This window comes from Biomphalaria glabrata, chromosome 3 (genome assembly GCF_947242115.1).
Source record: "Biomphalaria glabrata chromosome 3, xgBioGlab47.1, whole genome shotgun sequence".
NCBI classification, from domain to species: Eukaryota; Metazoa; Mollusca; class Gastropoda; family Planorbidae; genus Biomphalaria; species Biomphalaria glabrata.
Window position 1 is genome coordinate 56097388 of NC_074713.1, and position 19134 is coordinate 56116521.

General features: G+C 33.6%; 1 protein-coding gene across 5 annotated transcripts in view; it reads left to right on the top strand.

Annotated features, from left to right (window-relative positions):
• Positions 1–15222, top strand: part of LOC129924978 (uncharacterized) — a 45279-nt gene extending 30057 nt beyond the window's left edge. For 3 of the 5 annotated variants that reach the window (XM_056022776.1, XM_056022774.1, XM_056022777.1), the window contains 6 exons: positions 1654–1742; positions 3351–3472; positions 4046–4139; positions 10010–10071; positions 11995–12059; positions 13947–13987. In XM_056022776.1, the coding sequence (XP_055878751.1) occupies positions 1654–1742; positions 3351–3472; positions 4046–4092 (258 nt within the window). In that variant the 3' untranslated portion in view covers positions 4093–4139; positions 10010–10071; positions 11995–12059; positions 13947–13987. Of the gene's footprint in view, positions 1–1653; positions 1743–3350; positions 3473–4045; positions 4140–10009; positions 10072–10409; positions 10485–11994; positions 12060–13300; positions 13355–13946; positions 13989–14090; positions 14114–15090 lie in introns of those variants that run through there. The other 2 variants (XM_056022778.1, XM_056022773.1) reach the window with 2 other exon arrangements.
• The last annotated feature ends 3912 nt before the right edge of the window (positions 15223–19134 follow it).

Consider the following 19134-nt stretch of genomic DNA (forward strand, 5'->3'; position numbering starts at 1 on the left):
GAAAAAAACAGTAAATTTCACATGCCAAGAAGTACTGGGTCTCAAGTCATACACCCACAAGGAGTGGAGTTCAGCAGAAACTCTTCAGAAGATCAAGGAAAGAAGAGAGAAGAAAGCAGGCATGAACAACAGTAAAACAAGAGCAGCAAAAGGAAAAGCACAAAAAAGAATATGCTGAAATAGATAGGAGTATCAAGCATAGCATCTGAACAGACAGGCGAAACTACATTGAAGCACTAGCAAAAGAAGCCGCTCTTCAGAACAGTACCAAAGAACTGTAACCAGTCATCACAAATATATCTGGAAAATTTGCCATGTCAGAGAGGCCAGTAAAGGACAAAAATGGTGACTTGATAACAGATGAAGAGGACAAAAGAAGAGACTGGTCGATCATTTCCAAGAGCTTCTTTACAGACCTACTCCTGTCAACCCACCAAAGATACCGCCAGCTGTAAGAGACCTATCAAGTGCAGTGCCCCCACTAAAGAGCTGACAATTTATTTGAAGAAGTAGTTGATAACAACACAAACCATATTCATCTATGAAATTTGCAATAGAAAAATTTCATGTAAGATTCAAGCATATATTGTATTTGTCCTCACTGTCATGAGCTCTTTTGCAGAGTAGTATTGTCTCTATTCAATCACACTGAAGAAATTTAGATTAGAATGTATCTTTCTTGAGTTTAATTTCTTCAAACTTGATTCAATCAAATAAGCTATCCAACAATAAAAAAATTAACATGAATCACTTTTATGAAATAGCTGGCTATCTTACAATATTGTCAAATAACTGAATTACATAAACTACTAGTCGAATAATGACCACTGAACAATGACTCATCTAGGTAGCTTTGTGTTGCCTGGCCTTTCTTGCTACATAATTCTTAGTCTTCTACCTATTCCTGACTACTCATGCATGTTTACCTAAACATCTCTTCAAGGTCATCTAAAAGAATGACCTATTTACCTAGTCGTTCACTCACACACTCCACTTTTAGCCCACTTGACTAGTTAACTTATTCTTGGAATTAAGGCACTTAACATTATTTCCTGTACCATGACAAATAAAAATTTTCTTCCTACTTGAGCTATGATTGTACAGAATGTTACTGGTCTCTGCCCAGATTTTCAACTATTCATTGTATTCACAAAACTTTTTTTTTTTTCTAAAAGGCTTCCATTCTGTACTCTGTTTGTTCATTTGGCTTCAAACAAGCTACAAAATGAATGTCTGTCCTTGTGTCACTTTCATCTCTAATAAGTTCACAATCTCCATCAAATATTTCGCTTACACCACTCTTGACGACGTCTTGAATCGTTTCTGTGTTCTCCTCATCATCTTCTGTACTCTCTTCCTCACCCAGGCTCGCTTTATTAAGTCCGTTTAGTGCCACTCTGACAAATACACCACCATGTCTCACAAAAAAAACTTTTCCATCTTGAAAGACCAGGTCCGAACCATCTTTCTTTGCCTTCACGCTTGTAAAAAACTTTGTCACCATTTTCTGATGTTTGAACTTTAGAATGCAGGGCTCATTGTATTCTTTCACTTGAATCAACTATGTTATTCTTAATTAGGAGAGAAAGTCTAAATTACACTTTTTTTTTCTTAAGTTCATTCGAGAGTAGTAGTTGCTGTTTGTTTTGACAGGTTGAACTAGAGGAGCAAAAAAGAACTAAAGAAAACCTTAGGAAGAGAATGCGTGAAGTAAAGAAACTGGATATAACAACTGACAATCTGTGAGTCTTGAAAAATATATTTATTTACTTATTTTTTTACCATGTTTTTATCAAATATATGAATATGTTTTTTTCTTACTTAAAATGTGAGACAAATAAAACAGGGTTCTCAATTCTATATGAATAGAACAATATCTTAATTAAAGAGCCTTTTTATTACCCTCTTTTTGTTCTGTACATTGTCTACTTTAAGATTTAAAATTACATTGCCCAAGCTAATGTGCATTTTGGACATAAATTATAATAGGATGTCTAAATAAGATAACTTACTAAACTTTAGAGTTGCAATTTCCTACTAATACCAATGGATGACACTGTTAGACATTGTTATGTACAAAATAATATCCTAGAATTAGCGAAAAACAAGAACAAAGCTTTTTAAATATTTACTCTCATTCTGAAACAGTAAAAGGAAAAAAAAACAACAATTAACTTAAGTGAATGTATTATGAAAACAATGTAAGGAACATCATAATATATAAAGCAAGACATTTTGGCAAATATTTTTTTAATGGTAAAGTCAGTCTATATCCTCTTAGCACACTCATCAAAAAAATGTAGGCTTTCATTTATTGACTTATTCAGACAGACTTAGCTTGAAATACATAAAAAGTGAAATTAAAATTTTATTTTTTTAAAAAAAGCTTATCAGATGATCCAATTATTGTCAGCTTTAGTAGAAAAGGTTGAAGATACTAGAAAAAGATTAGCATTAGCCTACTATAAACATATACACCTTAATCAAGAGTGAGACCAACTCATGATCTTTTTAATGCCTATGAAAATGTCCTAGAAGAAACTCCAACAATCGAAAAATGAGATTTTTGTAAAATATTTTGACAAGATATGGACAATCAGTAGAGAGAGTTTTGTAGGTGAAGGAGAGCTGAGAAAAGTACATCCACCACATTTCTACATTTAAATTCCAGTGTTTCTCATACTGGGGAAAGGGAGAGGGGCTTAAAGGTCCTGACAAAGGGGGATGGGGGTAGTCAATAAAATTTTAGAAGCAAAATAAAAGTTTGAATGTCATTAAAGTTATCACTCCATGTTTGAATATTAACACACACACACAAAAAATGTCATTTCTTACTGTTGCTTCAATAAATTAAAATATTTTAAATAAAAGGCATCCTTCATCTTTTTAGGACCTTTTCAAAATGTATACTGTTTCGTGAGATGTGACCGCATGAAGACATTTCAAAGTAACTCCGCAATGTGACTTTATGTCTGAGTGGTTGAAATTCTCTCGACTTCTTGCGATGATGCCTTAACATTAATAGTCTTTTTTATGCTTGAGGACATTTGTCTTATTTGTGTATCTGTGTTGATCTCAGAAGCTGTTGTTTTTTTTAAACTTTAAAAAAAAGGAAAAAAATTTTTTAGTCAACATTCACTTTTGGATAGTTTCATTTCAGTTTTCTAAATGATTCAACTAAACACTTTATTTCTAATTCATTTTTTTAATTGACAATGTTTAAAATGAAACCAGTACGTCCCAACCCTATATTTCAACTGTAATAGGCTTTGCCAGAAATGTCAACTAAAAGTTTATTGCGTAGGCATCAGAAGTTTCTATTTAGTTTCAATTTTTTTTCTTGATCTCAGGGTCAAGTCTCTAGAAAGTTCATTGAAAGAAAAAGAGCATGAGGTGAAACAGGAGCAGCAGAGAAACAGAGAGCTGGATGCCAAATTTAAGAATCTACTCCAGGAGAAAGTATTGAAGCTCAGTGAGTGTTCTCATTACTTTTTGATGAACTTAAGTTGAAACAAATTCACTTTGAAGAGGACTGATTCTAGATTGGCCTTGAGGGATTGTCAGCTGTAGATGGAAATGTTTTCATTGTCGCTGAACTCTGCAGTAACTTATATAACCTATATATAAGAACATTAGTTACATGCTAGGAAAATATTTTAACTTTCTGCAACATCGTATTTTAAGTCGCTGCTACAGGCCAGTTTACAAAAAGGGGGGGGGGGGGGGATTGGACCAAAATTTCCTAAAATTTTTGTAAAGTCTATTCCCATCCCTGTTATGTGTAACCACATATAAAACCACACTCCCACATAATCTTTCAGAGACAATACTATATTACTATATTGATTGTAAAGTATAACTTAACATTATGTAAAGGATCAATGAAAACAAGGCAGTTGAATCCTTGTTACATAATTCCCAAAATGTTTGCATGATAGAAGTGTGTTTATTATATAAAAGAGTGAAAAAAAAAAGGTTGATGATGGATCTAGATTTTTATAACTCTAGTGATTCACTAGGAATGTTAACCTTTCTTTACTTTCAGGCTTCAAAAAATACTTGATAATCATTACACAGAGAAGTCAGAGTTGAGTTCTAAGATTAAAAGTCTTCAAGAAGAGAAAAAAACCCTCAAAGATGTAAGAATTTAGTAAACTAGAAATAACATTTATTTCTTTGTCTTTGTCAAATCTATGACTGCTGACTGTATAGCTTATTGTTATAAAAAAAACAATATGTTAATTGTCATACAAGGCTCGATAAAACCTTGGACATGTGTTATAGCAACATAAAAATGGCCTACACATCTCGATAGTTATTTCTCGGAGGGTTGGACCACACAATGATCCATCTTACACCCAAGTACAAACCAGTTTTAAAAAACAACTAAACCCGAAGTACGGTCCATCCAGTCATGGTCTGACGACGCTGTTTTACAGCTACAAAGTTGTCTGGAGCAAACAGATTGGGACATGTTTGTAAACAACTGCCCTGACATAGATGAACTTACCACAACCGTTAATTCGTATATCCAGTTTTGTGAAAACAAGATTGTACCAAAGAAGAAAATTAAAACATTCAGTAATAATTGACCCTGGATGACCAAAGAAATAAAGGAAGCGATTCTATACAAAAAAAGAATGTTCAAGAGCAGTTCTTCTGAATTCATCTTAGCCAAAAGAGCTCTTAAAAAGAAATTATTTGAAGGAAAAGAGAGATTCAAGGAAAAAATTGAAAGCTCTTTCAAGAAAAATAACTCTAAAGCTTGTTGGAGTGGCTTGAAACAAATTACTGGCTACGTACTCAAGCGCAAACCAATGTGCGTCGCTGACCATAACAAATTTGTCAATGAATTAAATGATTTCTACTGCCGATTTAACTGCTTGAGAAAGACCACCATGATTTATTGGCATCATTTGAAAACAGTAATAAAAAACCAGTCTCAAGAACTGTTCAATAAACAAGAAGTGACTAAAGATATTTAAACAAGTAAACACCGCCAAAGCCTCGGGACCCGACAAAGTAAGTGGCAAACTTGTAAAGCTATGTGCGGAATAACTGGCTTTTGTGCTAGATTCAACAAGTCCTGGCAAATGCACAAAATGTCTTCCATTTGGAAGACATCTGAAATAATTCCAGTACCTAAAAAGAAGATCATTGTTTCCAACATCGACCTACGTCCAGTAGCACTTACATCAATTCCAATGAAGTGCCTTTAGAAAATGATTTTAAAACATCTACTGAAAGAAGTCGAAACCGGTCTTGACCGCACCAGTTCGATAACAAACCGTCAAGAAGTATAGAAGATGCAATACTATTCATGCTGAATTGTCTATACCTGTTATTTTAATTTCTAACACTCGTGTCACGGGCCACATTAAGAAAAAGATACCAAAAAATGAAATAGAGAATAAACCATTTTAAATAGTTATTTTACAAATTTGTGGCTCCAATGGGCCTACTTACACCATAATTAAGTTACGTAACAAGGGTTTCAGTTGTCTTATAACTGAAAAAGTTTTCTACTAAAATAAGCACTGGTAAACATTGTGATCACACCATCAATTTTTGTTCGGAAATGTGCAAGGCTTATGTAGACAACACAGCGTAGAAATCTATTGTCCTTATTGTTCGAAATTTCTCAAGCTGGAAATCTGGATTTGTAAGTCAATCAGTTCCAGTTGGTGTCACTCCTCAGCGGCAATAGTAATTATTTCAAAATCTGCTGCTCTGTCATTTAGTTTTGAAGAGATTTTCACCAACACCGTCTACTCGACTCGTTTTGCTATTGTCATGCCAGAAAGGCTGACAGGTTCATTTTTTTTCAGGCCGATTTTATTCCATCACTGCTAGCAAGCACCTTTTTATGCTTCATTTCTCTTGTTAATGTGAGCAACTCTGTAGCCTCCATTACAGTATACTAATTTCTTGACTTCTTGGTAAATATTTTCGTCAATCACTCAACTCTAGACGTAACTTTGTGATCTTTTCTTGGTGACTCAAACCAACAATGCCACCATATTTTTGTAATGGTTTTTTTTAGAATGCCGTTTATGCTATGTTCCTTAAAACACATTTTACAGATCAAACATGTTGGCTTATTATGTTCCACCAACAAAAAAAAGACCTGTCAACTTTACCTGAAAGTTTTAACATCCAATTTTCGTTTCTTCAGCTCTCCCATTTCATTAACGTGCAAATGTTATACGATACGGCACCAATCATGTTGCTGTCAAAAGTACACGAACCAAAATGATGCAGAAAAGATGTGCAGTGTTACACACATGAGATGTCAAGAACACGGCTAGCTCTATACAGCCGCGGTATTGTCCAAGACTCTAAAACAACTGTCAATTCTTGTCGCTGAAAAAAAAAACTAGTGTTCTTATAGAAAACAAATCAACATGAATAGTACAAGGGCCGTTCTAGATCATTATAACATCATTCATTGGTAAATATCTGGAGCTTGTCTGTATTCTTAGTTGTTATTGTTCAAGTCTTTGTGCCAAAGAACTGCTTTCAGATTTTATTGTGTAGGGACAGCCTTGTATTACTCCTGTCTTCAATTTAAAGGATAAATAAACATATAGTAACAACTATTTCAAGTATAGCGCAGCACATGGATTAGGTAATAAAATATCTGTCGACAATACTTAGCACCAAAATGACTACTGCATCAAAAAGCCTTGTTTTAAGGATACTATTAGTTTAATGTGGTCTGTCTGTCTATCATATGTAGGTCTTCAAATTTGAAAAGCTATTGAAAATCCCATTTCATGATATTTTGCAAAGGCTACATTTTCTGTTCTGAAAGCAAGCGCACCATTTTGTTTTCAAAATTATGTATTGTTGTCATTCTGCATGCACAAGGCACAACAGTGCACTATTAGATCACTGTATATGAGCTGGAGCAACTGGAATTCCATCTAAGTGGAAAAGGAAGAATATAATATTTTAGACAAGAACTTGGTTGGTTACTTGGAGTAATGGTTCAGCAAGGTTCTTTGTGTGGGTTGTCTAGTCAGGAAGTTGCCTAGGAAAACTGTGGTAAGGGTGTTCTAGTGAGTGGAAGACATTCCTGTTGGTTTGTTATTCGAAAGTGAAGACAGAGGCGGCGACAGTGAACCCTGCAGGAAAGAGTTTGAAGATCTAAAAACCAGAACTGACATTTATGTTCATTGTAATCATCTCACATTTTTTACATATCATAATGAAGTTATATCTATCTGTCTATCTATATATATAGGGCCTATCACATCTCTCTCCATCTCTAAATATATAGATATATAATTAATGTGTTTTCTGTTATATGGGTTAGTAAAGTTTACCAAAAATATTTTTTTTTTTTAAGAATGCATATTCTAGTTGTAAGCACCTATATTTGTTCATGTTTTTAATCAAGGCATCTTTTAGTGTTATTTATTACCAGCTTCTATAAGCAGTAAGCTTAGCCTGTGGCCATTTCAATTGTATCCAAGGAAAGGACTTTTCCCAGAAATCAGGAATGAGAGTTTGGCCATTCATCAGTTTCTTGGTTAGAAGGTCAACCATCAACAATAGATGATCATTTAACTATCTGTATTGTGTGATCAATCCTCAGTTACCCCAGCCATTACAAGGCCAGAAGCCCAGCATCTCAAGGGGCCTTCATATTCTACAATTTAGTGGGGAAAAAACACCACAATTAGGGGTCAGGTTCTGCTTGAATAGATGTATTTAACAATATATACATGCATTCATCATACAAATTCACTAGGTACTGGGCCTAACACCTATTGTTATGAAATGTTTTGAAAAATATATGCTTAAACAACTTGTAGCAAAAGTCAATAACAGCCTTAATCCTGATCAATTTGCATTCAAAGCAACTAGAGGAACTGAGGATGCCATTCTATTGCTTTTGGACCAGCTTTATAAGCATCTCGATATACCCAAAACATATGCACAAGTCCTCTTTGTAGATTTCTCCTCCGCTTTCAATACCATACAGCCACATCTAATGATAAACAAACTGAGTAACTTAAATGTAAGCCCTTACTTACAAGCATGGGTTTTAAACTTTTTAACCCAACGGCCCCAGTATGTTAAAGTCAACAACACCAAATCGTCAACTTGAGTACTATGTACGGGTGCTCCACAAGGTTGTGTACTTTCTCCTGTACTATACACTCTTTACACTAATGACATAAGAAGCATCTATGACTCAGTTAAACTCATTAAATTCGCTGATGATACTGCCATAGTCGGTCTTATTTCAGGAGACGAAACTCAGTATCGAAGCTCAATAGAAGAGTTTACAAACTGGTGCACCTACAACTTTCTAGAACTGAATGTCACAAAAATTAAAGAACTTATAATAGATTTTAGAAAGAAAAAACAAACTATACGTGAACTGCAAATAAACACACATCTTTAGAGGAAGTAAAGGCATATAAATATCTAGGCGTTATCATCAACAACAAGCTTTCATGGAAAGACCACCTTGGAACTCTGACAAAGAAAACAGCCCAGCGACTCTTTTTTTCTATACAAACTCAATAGCTTTAAACTAAACAAGAAGATCCTTGAGACTTTTTTACGGCGCGACTATACAAAATCTGCTAACATACAGAATAACTTGTTGGCAAGGTGCGACGTCTAGAAAACATTAAAAAAGCACAAAAAATTACACTCACAAATTACATTTAAAGGAACTATTTGAACAAAAGTGCCTAAGAAAAATCGAAAAAATCTTGGAAGACAATGGCCACCCGCTCCATCAGAACTACGTCAGGTCGTCGCGAAGTGGGCAACTGCTGTCAATCAAAACAAGAACGGCGCAGTACAAAAACCCGTTCGTACTTCACTCGGTCAGACTCTATCACCGCCACTCATTGATCAGGGAACATGAAATGCACCAAGATACATGTGTGTAGTCGCTGAATAAACTCTTTTTGTTGTGTCTGTTGTAATTATGTGTATTTTTCTGTTGTGTTGTCTTTATATGAGAAAAGAGTCCTTGTAATCACAAGTTTCAGTAAGGATCAATAAAGCAGTCTTAGTCTTAGTCTTGTGTGCATTCTTTTCAACATACAAAAACATTATTTTATGCTATAAGTTTTAAACAATAAGAATGTAATTCAGAAAAGTACAATCATTAGGTTAGGCTCATACTGAACTTTATCCTCATAACAATCAGTTCACTGAAAAAAACATGTCAGGTAATCTAGATACCCTCAGTTCAGAAGCCAAGAGCTTGACTACCAAACCCTGTTATTAATATTAAAAAGTTACCAAAACAAAAAAGTAACGTTTACCTTTCAGACCTTGTGATCTATGGGACAGATGATCTTAGGTCGTCTACTTCTTAAACCAATGGTTAATGAGCAGGCTGTAGCGCCACTGGGATGGATGGATGGTTATTTGGCCAGCACAACGACCAACTGCTTTTACTTTCCCCAACTAATGTCAGGTACCCATTAGAGTTGGTTGGACTCAGGGGCGCCATAAAAATCCCAGATTTGAACCCAGGATCCCAGATTTGGAAACCAAGTTCTCAACCACTCAGCCACTGTGCCCCATTATAAATATTAAGAATGTAATAACAATAATAATACCTCAGCAGTCAGCCAAACAAAATACTTTCTCCTGCACACATCTACTTTGTATAGAAGGAGATAGGATTGTGGTTGTTGATAGTTTATACCTATTGATATTTCTTTTTTACCTGCCTAGGTGGATCTAGTGGAGGGCTCCCTCTGAGCTTATGTGAAAACACAAACTCTCTTTGAAATTTATTTTTTAAAATTATTATGGCTCCTGTTGGTATTTTAGAAATACATTGAGCTGCAAAATGAACACTCCATATAATACCCCATCATTCTGCAGGAGGTCTGGACTAGGAAGTAAATTATCTTCAACTCTGATGTAAAACATTTTACAAAAAAAAAACATATTCCAATTCTGACTCTGATAATGCTTTCTGCTTCTACTTCAACTTAGCACATAACATATGTTGTTTTTTGCACAGGTCAAAGAGCAAAACAAACAATGTGAACATTTGAGCGACTCTGACAGCACTGAAATAGATCTGTGAGTGTTGATTAAAAATTACAAGTATTTTATCAAATATATTATTTTGTTTCTCAACTTTGTGAAATTACATGAAGCAGAGCTGACTGGTATATTCCAGTCTTTTTATTACCCTATGTTCTGTACATTGTCTGCTCTAGCATTACTTCTATGGTGTATCTTTTTGTTTATATTTACTCACACTCTGAAACAACAAAAGGAAAAAAAAAGCAATTTAAGCTTACTGAATTCAGAAAGAAAATAAATAAAGCTAAACAATTAGAAAGAAATATTTTTTTTTTAAATCTTGAATGGATAAATCAGTATCTAACTTCTTTGCACATTTAATATTTTACAAGAGACAGTTCAATTTTCCTGCAGGAAGACGTGGGATAGCAGCCAATAGACCATGAACAACCAAGCAGCCATTCTGTGTAAGCCATCATTTATTGAATTATTCATTTATACTTATCTTGAAATATTTTTGAAAAAAAAAACAAGTAATGGTCAAGACAAGCAATCATATATATAAATATATTAATTCTCGGTTAACTGTTTACAATAGCCACTCTCTCTTGAGCTGACCAGTGCATTTTGAACGAAATCTCCATCCATAATGTTTAACTAATACTTGTGTTGTTGTGCTCTGACTGTGTTACTCAAGAGGAGTGTGCCACTGTTATGGGAAGAGTGTTTCGTTAACGAACTCAGTAGACTTTATTTATTTGTTAGTAATAAGTTGGTTTATGTAAATAGTATGTATATTTTTTTTTTTGTAAAAGACATATTTTGTTTTGATATGAGACAGTAGTGTGTCTCATGGATGTTGTCATTTGATTATGACATTTATTATATTATTGTAAACCATTGTTTTGGTTTTTGAGATGAGACACTATTGTGCCTCTGTGATGCTGGTTCCTGTCCTACTATTTTGAATTTGTTTCATTATTTTATTTCAAGCGGTACTTAGAAAAAGCTCAAGGTTGTTGTGTATGTAAAATCTTTGTTTCATGAAGTATCTCTTTTTTTTTTATATAATATCGCCTATCAAACTTGTATAAGCTCTCTGCTTATAAATTTCTGATAATTCAATTTCCAAAAGTTAAGAAAAATGCCCTGAAGCCAGTGGCGTAGCTCAGGTGAGGAGAGGAGAGGGGAGAATTTGAAGATTCCCCCAAATTGAGTGTCTGAAATTTGTTTTTAAATAAATTAAATGTTATGTTACTTTCATGTAATCCTGCCTTTCACATTGTTATATCAGCTAGTGACCCTGTTGCATGTATTCCACACAGAGTATTAACTCTTTCCATGCGGGGTCATCCTCAATTTCAAGGATTAACTTCCATAGCGCTGACTAGTGCCGTGTTACTCTCAGGAAGTAACTTAGTATAAAGGGTAGTTTAAGAGCACTGAAAACAAAGGAGACCATGAACGTGTTGAAGAAAAGTATCACTAGTCAGATGATTCATACAAAAATACAGCTATTGAAGTAGTGAAAATGTCTCTTAATAAGAGAAGTAGTGCTGAAGAGATTTCATTCTGTGCGCTGCTTCTAGTGTCCATCCTACAGTTGCTGATTCAGAGAGTTTCTTCAACAGCTTGATGATTTGGTTAAGCTGGAAAGAAACTGCCCACGTAGTTTTCTCTCTTGCAGACCACCTTGTATTACTGTCCTTTTTAAACTCCAGGCTCCAGCTTCTTTCAGTTTGGCCCATCTCTGGGGTGAATTGGAAAAAAAGTTGACTTCATATGGAAATGAAGGACGAATTCAAAGTCTGGAAAACCATTTGGACACCTTTGGGTTTCTTCTTGAATAATGACACGCTGATGATAAACTGTTACTTTTTGTTTGATGAAATACAGGCAAAGTGCTTAATAAGCTAAAATGTTGTAATTTTTGTTGCCTTAGAAAAAGACTAATAAAACTACATCTCTATGTTATAGCTAGGAGTGAAGAGAACTTGAGAAACACAAGCAATGAAGTTAGTAACATAAAGTCAAGGTTGATAGTAAGTATTTACAAACTTATATCAACTCACTCTGCCTGTCTGTCTGGCCAAAAGTTTGTACACAATATTTCTCTGACACCCAATCTTAAGCTGAAATTTGCACAATTATTTCTTTTACCTGAAAACACAAGAATCAATTTTAAAAATTAATCAATTAGTACCCTAACCCGCACACATGAGGGGACCTTCACCACCCATAGAGGTAACAGCGGTGGGTTTTGAACTGGTTAGCAAGCCTTTCTCACATCCCCACCACGTGAAGGTACACTCAGGTACACTCGCTAGAGCATACAGTGGTAGCTCACTGAGAGCCATGTTTGCTCACGTACTTAGCCATCATAGTGGGTAACAACTGGCCACTTCAATACATGTGTACTGCTCCGAGTACCAAAGACAACTGACTTAAATTGAGTTTAGTAATTATCACTTCCTCTTCTTCTTTGAGGTTTTTCTCATGCTATCACCTTTTTGACCCAAGGTGAACAAATAACATAGTGGCTGAGGGGCAAAGGACTTGACTTCTGAACCAAGGGGTCATGGGTTTAAGTCCTGATGAAGATGGATTTTAATTTTTGTGATTTCTAGGACACTGAGTCAACCCAAGTTGAATGTGTACCTAGCATTAGTTGAGGATAATTAAAGGTGGTTGTTTGTTGTGCTGGCCACATGACACCTTTGTTAACCTTTGGCTACAGAAACAGATGACCTTACATAACAGGTTTTTTTTTATAAATAAACAAACAAAACAACATTTAAACCCATTAGCCACTTCTGCTGTCCAGAACGTTTTAGTCCTATACTGTTTTTATTAGATGTTCCTAAAACCCCTTTTCAATATTTGAAACTTTTTAAATTAAATATTTCTTCAGTCTCATTGCTAGGTTAATTACAAATCATTTTGGAGAAAACTGATTTTATTTTTCATTAAAAGGAAGAATCTTTATACCTTATTTTCAGTTATAATCTCTATTTTTCTAGCTGTAGTTTGTATTTTTATATTAAATACAAAAATGTGACCTACTTCTCTTCGCTTAAGATTATAAAGGTAATCTGGGGTAGGACGTATTGGGCTTATATAATGTTCAATATCAAATGGTTAATTTTTGGTAAACTCTTTAATTTCTTCAAATTTATCAGTCTTAGAGAAATTGATTTAAAATTTTGTCTTGGGAAATGCTATTAGGATGTAGCTTATATCTTTCAAGACAATTTGTCTATATTTTAAATTGCTCTCATTTCAGGATGTGGAGCATGAAAAAATCATGCTAGTGAAACAGCTGACACAATTTAGATCAGTAAGTTATATCTTTTACAATCAAAGTTGATCTTAAGGACCATACAGAAAAAAAAGTAAAGTTTCCCTTTCAGACCTTGAGATCTATGGCGCAGATGATGTTAAGGCCATCTGTTTCTGTTGCCAACGGTCAAATAGCAGGATGCCATGTGGCCAGCACAATGACCAACCACCTTTACTTTGCCCAACTAAAGTCAGGTACCCATTAGAGTTGGGTGGACTCGGGGGCGCCCTAAAAATCCCGAAATTTAAATTCCCTAGTCTTCCCTAAGATTCCAACCCAGGACCCCAGTTTCAGAAGCCAAGCGCTTAACCACTCAGCCACTACCACCCCACCCCTTATTCCATATGCTTAAACAAATTCCTGCAAGTTCTCCTTCTTCCCTAGTGTCATTAGAGAATGGAAAGGGTTGCTCAAATCATCCAGGAAAACTGAGGACTTAGCAAAAAGTCATTGATTAACATGCATGACTAGTTTGAAAGGCGTAGGACCTAATTACCTTTTTATTTGATACAAAGTCTGTAAGTAAAATTGTGATAAGAATAGTATAAGAAAATGAATCTGATTAATAAATATTGGTTTTTCTCTTCAGAAATACAACTACATAACCAGACAGAAAGACAAAGAAATCCAGGTAAGAATAAAAAAAAGCTATGAAAATTTTTAGACAATACATTTTTTTTTCTTAAAGGTGTCAGAGAGAGAAAGAAGATTAAAATCTTTTTTTTTTTTCCAGAGACTCAAAAGTGAACTGGAGCGGTAAGTATCTTGCATAAGACTTTCTTTTTAGCACTTTTTTGTTCTAGATTAGTGCTTGTTTTTTTTTTTTCTGTAACAATATTCACTTGTGGTTGAAACAGACAAGTCTTGAAATGGAGAAAAGGGATTGCTCTTCTTCTTCTTCTATAATACAGACGTTACTTCAAAAAAGAAGATGATTACATCCCATGCGTCTTGCATTCAGTCATGCATATTAACCAATGACTTAAATTAAATATTAGACCTAGACTATAGTCTATAGCAGGGTTAGCAAATTATGGGCTGCAGGCCACATGCGGCCCGTCAGAATATGCAGTCTGCGGACACATACAGAAATCAGGTGTGTCCACAATATATACATATAAAAATACAAATAAATTAAAACTAATTTTAAATATCTTTATAAATATTTGGCAATGTCTCATAAAATGTTTCATGTAAATGAAGATTATTCTTATTGGCTATATTTCAATACATTCAGTTAAAGCAGTAGTGGCCTTAGGGGGTAGCTAGTGGGGCAACCACCCCCCTGCAATTAGAGATTCCATTGTTATAGTCAACTTCGAAAACCAGATCAGTTCTCATAAACTAAGATATTTGATAGTATATGATTTGATTTGATACAAATTATTATGTAAGTTCTTAACTTTTGGTTACAAATTCTCATTCTGGTTGGAAAAGACAGCATCTTATAACCTGCAGTATTTTTTTTTAAGCCTTTTTTTTTTTAAATCTTGTTAAATTTCTTTAAATTACAGTGTACAAATTACAACTTGTGGATTGTTCTTTGCATTATCATTACATGATTCATTTCATGTGAGGACAAAGAATCCGCTACTAGCCCTAAACTTTTATAAACTCAACAGAGCATCACATCTTAATTTAATATACTCCAGCTATATCGTGCTTTGGTATTCAATGTATTCTAATGTTTAAAATAAAAAAGCTAAATAATTTATTTTTTTTTTTTCTTTCAGCCAATATGAAAAAGAGTTTTCACAGCATGACAGTTTTTTCTTAGAAGACTTTTCACAGTGTCAACTTTGTATTGTGGCTTTCTTCAATTGTCATTAAGATCAGTGAATTCTGTTAATTCTAGATTTGAAATTTTGTTACTTAATACTGTGATTAAATACTGAATTGTACCTCACCCTTGTTGCTTTTATCTGTACAGCCAATGATTATGAATGTTAAGAATTCCATTTTTTCAAATTATGAATTGGGTACAGGCTGAGAATATTATTTGAATAATGGCTTTAAAAACATAGTTTAATTTATAACAAAATGAGTTTGATTATTGATTGCACTAAAGTTTTCAACTAAAATAAAGTATTTAAACTAAAATTTTATTATGAATTTCAAAATATAGTTAACCAAACAAACTTTTCATAACTTTTGTATTGGAGGGAAAGGGGTTGAATTTGACCTATATAGGCCTAGATGTAATCATTCAACTCTATGCGTACAGTTCGATCTTATTCTTTTTACTTTGTACAAATATTTATCCATAATAAAATCAGTAATAAGGAAAATGTTTCTTACATAAACATTAATGCACAATAAAATAATGTTTAAAATGCAAGCACAATACAAATGTCTAGAATAAAAACATAGAGCCCGGAAGCTCAAAATTGGAACCAGTGAAATCTGCCCATGTGGAGTGTCACCAGATAATGCCAACCATGTCCTCCAAAACTGCTCTCTTTACCAAGAGGCCCGTACTAGACACTGGCCCCAAGACACCTCAATAGAAAGAAAACTATACGGAGAGCTCCCTGATTTGGAAGCCACTGCGCAGAGCTTCCTGATTTGGAAACCACTGCGCAGTTCATCACATGTATTGGTCTAGTCGTCTGAACACTTTAACATAAAATGAGAACGAAGAAGAAGCGTAGAACCTACTGTTAACATTTGTGTTAGTGGAGCCAGGAGAACCTACGCATAGCTTTTGTGGAGATATCTACCTTCTACAAGTTTCATTACAGATCTACTTGATAAGACGATATACACTTTAAACACTTATGTACATTTGTACATACACATATGGGATTCAATGTAGTTAAGACTGCCCAAATTAAGCTTGTCGCAGTTAGTAATGTTGTTGAGTATATTTGTAAAAATTGTACACAATCAAATAGCGCCACTTTCTTCTGTAGGCGATGTCGTCATTCATGGTATTAATATTTTGTGCAACATTTTATTCCTTGTCCCATTGTCATGAGTGACATAATTTATCAGCTCTTATTTTGGGGGCATTTTCGCCTTATTGTAATTGATAGACAAGATGTACTTTTTGAGGTCCTGAATGAATCTTGGTTTTATACTACTGGTTAGCCTTAGCATATTGCCTTGGATTTGTTCTTGTTAGGACTATTTGACCTCTGTTTAGGGTTAACTGTGAATAGACCATGTCTTTAATGATTTAACTGTATAGAATTTAGCCCTTGTTATTTTAAGGGAGCGTGATCCTTAAAGGATTACGGGCACGACATGGCCTAAATTGTGCTGATGTGCCTAAACTGAAAACTCCCCTGTTTAGGATGAGTTGTATTTTATATTTTAACGATATTCTTTAAACGGATTCGTTCGTATTTCTAGTTTTAGAGATTATCTGTTATTTTTATAGGGTTTCAGTTAATTATTTCATCGTTGATTCAATGCTGTGGGTTTTTGGTATTACCCTTGACATTGTCGTCGTCATCGTTGTATTGTTGGTCAGAAGTTAATGACAGTTCTAGTATGCTGCTATCATGATTGATGTTCATTGGCAGTTTATACAGAACTTATTACAGAGACGAATCTTTGGCAAACGATATGAAACTGTGATGTTGAAATCAGTGTATTCAAGCAACATATTGGTGCTTACTTTATTTATGCTTTTTTAAGTTATTACTTACAATGAATTTATGACTTTTTATCTTTATATTTTTTGTGAAAAAAATTATCATTCACATTATTCCTTTCGATATTATGGTCTAAATATTATTCTATTAAATTCATATTTTATTTTAACTTATCATACATATTGTTTATTATTTTATGAACAAACTGTATGGTATGTCTGTTAGGCTGAACTTCGAGACTATGTTTAATCATCAAGCAAAAGATAACATTTATTCTTTAATACACACACATATTGCAATTAAAATAAATTTTACTTAATTACCTAGACATTTAAAAATCTAATCTTAAATAAAGTCCTGACAGGACAGGCATTATTTAGATTGTCTTTAGAATAATTTTTAAAAAAATGTTAAACCATATAAATACATAAATAACCATTTGCAGAACTAATTCACAACAATAACCACTGAATCATAGTTCTACAAATGACAAGAAATAAAATGGCCGCCACTAGAATGATTGTAGGAATCAGGAGAACACAAAAGAGTTCTGTCAATATACAAGGTGTTTAAATGTAAAAAAAAAAAATATGGATTAGTAACAGTAATGAATAATAATATATCATATTACAAAATTGTTTTTGTTTTAATGTACTAATCACAAATCTGAGATAAAAGAATATTTTAAATTAAGTCAACAATAAAGGCTTTAGAAAAAAAAAACCCTAAAAAAAAACGCTACCAAATACAATTTATATATATAAAAAAGTATTAATCAGATGTTCCCTCAGCAGCTTGTTTGGTTTCTTCATACTGGTACTTAGAGAATGAATAACAAAAGAAAATAAATGTCAATTAAAATAAAGCGTAAAAAAAACAACATAGAAAACACTTTTAAGAGGTGATAGTCCAGCCAGCAAAACCAATGTTTTGATGAAGCAAGTTTTATCCAGCAAAACTTTTGCAGTTTGTCTAATGAATGGAATAATGACAAATTTATGTGGTCAAATAAAAATAAGTATCATCTGGACATCTAATACAAATGTCACTGGTAAACTTTAAGAACAGTTCTAGAGAAAAGAAGATATGTGTTAAAATAAATAAAGATCTATACAAACAAATATACACTTATAAGTGTATGATATAAGAGTAATTAGCCACAGAGAAACTGAAGTGAAACTCGTTAGTAAAAATCATGAGCCATTGTAATATACAATATTTATATAATATTTAACTTTTTTTTTTCAGTTTATGTTGTAATAAGTGTTTCTATGACAAAATAATTCACACTTTGTTTTTCATATTGAGAATAATTCAAGTTGGAGGTGATGACATTTTTAAAATGGACCTTATAAAACAACAAAACAATTTGAAGTCTCAATAAACTAATCTTTTTGTAGGACTGAACACTATTTTTAAATACTAGTCCAAAAACTTAAGGGTACAGAGCACCCCACCCTGAAAAAGAAATTTTTTTTTTCTTTCTGTTCTATCAACATTTAAAAAATCCAACAAGTTTTTTAGGTCTATGAAAAATTGGACAGGAAATAAAATCATGTATTGATGTGGACAAAACTCAAAAGGGATGATTTAGGTCAGTGCTGCCCAACCTTTTCCAGCCTGAAGGCTGAATTTCTTATACATGTCATGGGCCACATAAAAAAAGGCAAGTCCAATGAAATTAGTCCCTGCACCATGAGCAGAAGCTTCAAAAGCCAAACTGCACTGCATCATGGGTCAGATATGGCCTGCAGGCTCTAGGTTGGGTAACACTGTTTTGGATGCATACATTCTTTTTAAGAATGCAAAAAAAAGACATGAAAAAAATGTGCATCTATTTTTATTATTATCTCGGATTGCCAATAGTGGTTACCATGTTCTAAGATACATAACAAAACAGTTTTAACTCTTTCTCTCCTAACTGACGATACCAGCGTTGATTCCACCAGAATGTGGTAAATAATTATGGAGAGAAAGAGTTAAAAAATGTGATATGTTAGTTTTAATTTTTTTTTTATATATTTCAAAGATTTGATAAAATATTATCATTAAATAAATAAACTTGAGCTAAACAAATAAATGTGTCATTAGCAAAGATGAAAATGAGGAGAAAAGAAGCAAAGAAAACTGACAACAAAATCATTGTATTTATTTAAGAGAACTTTTCCCCTCTTGAAA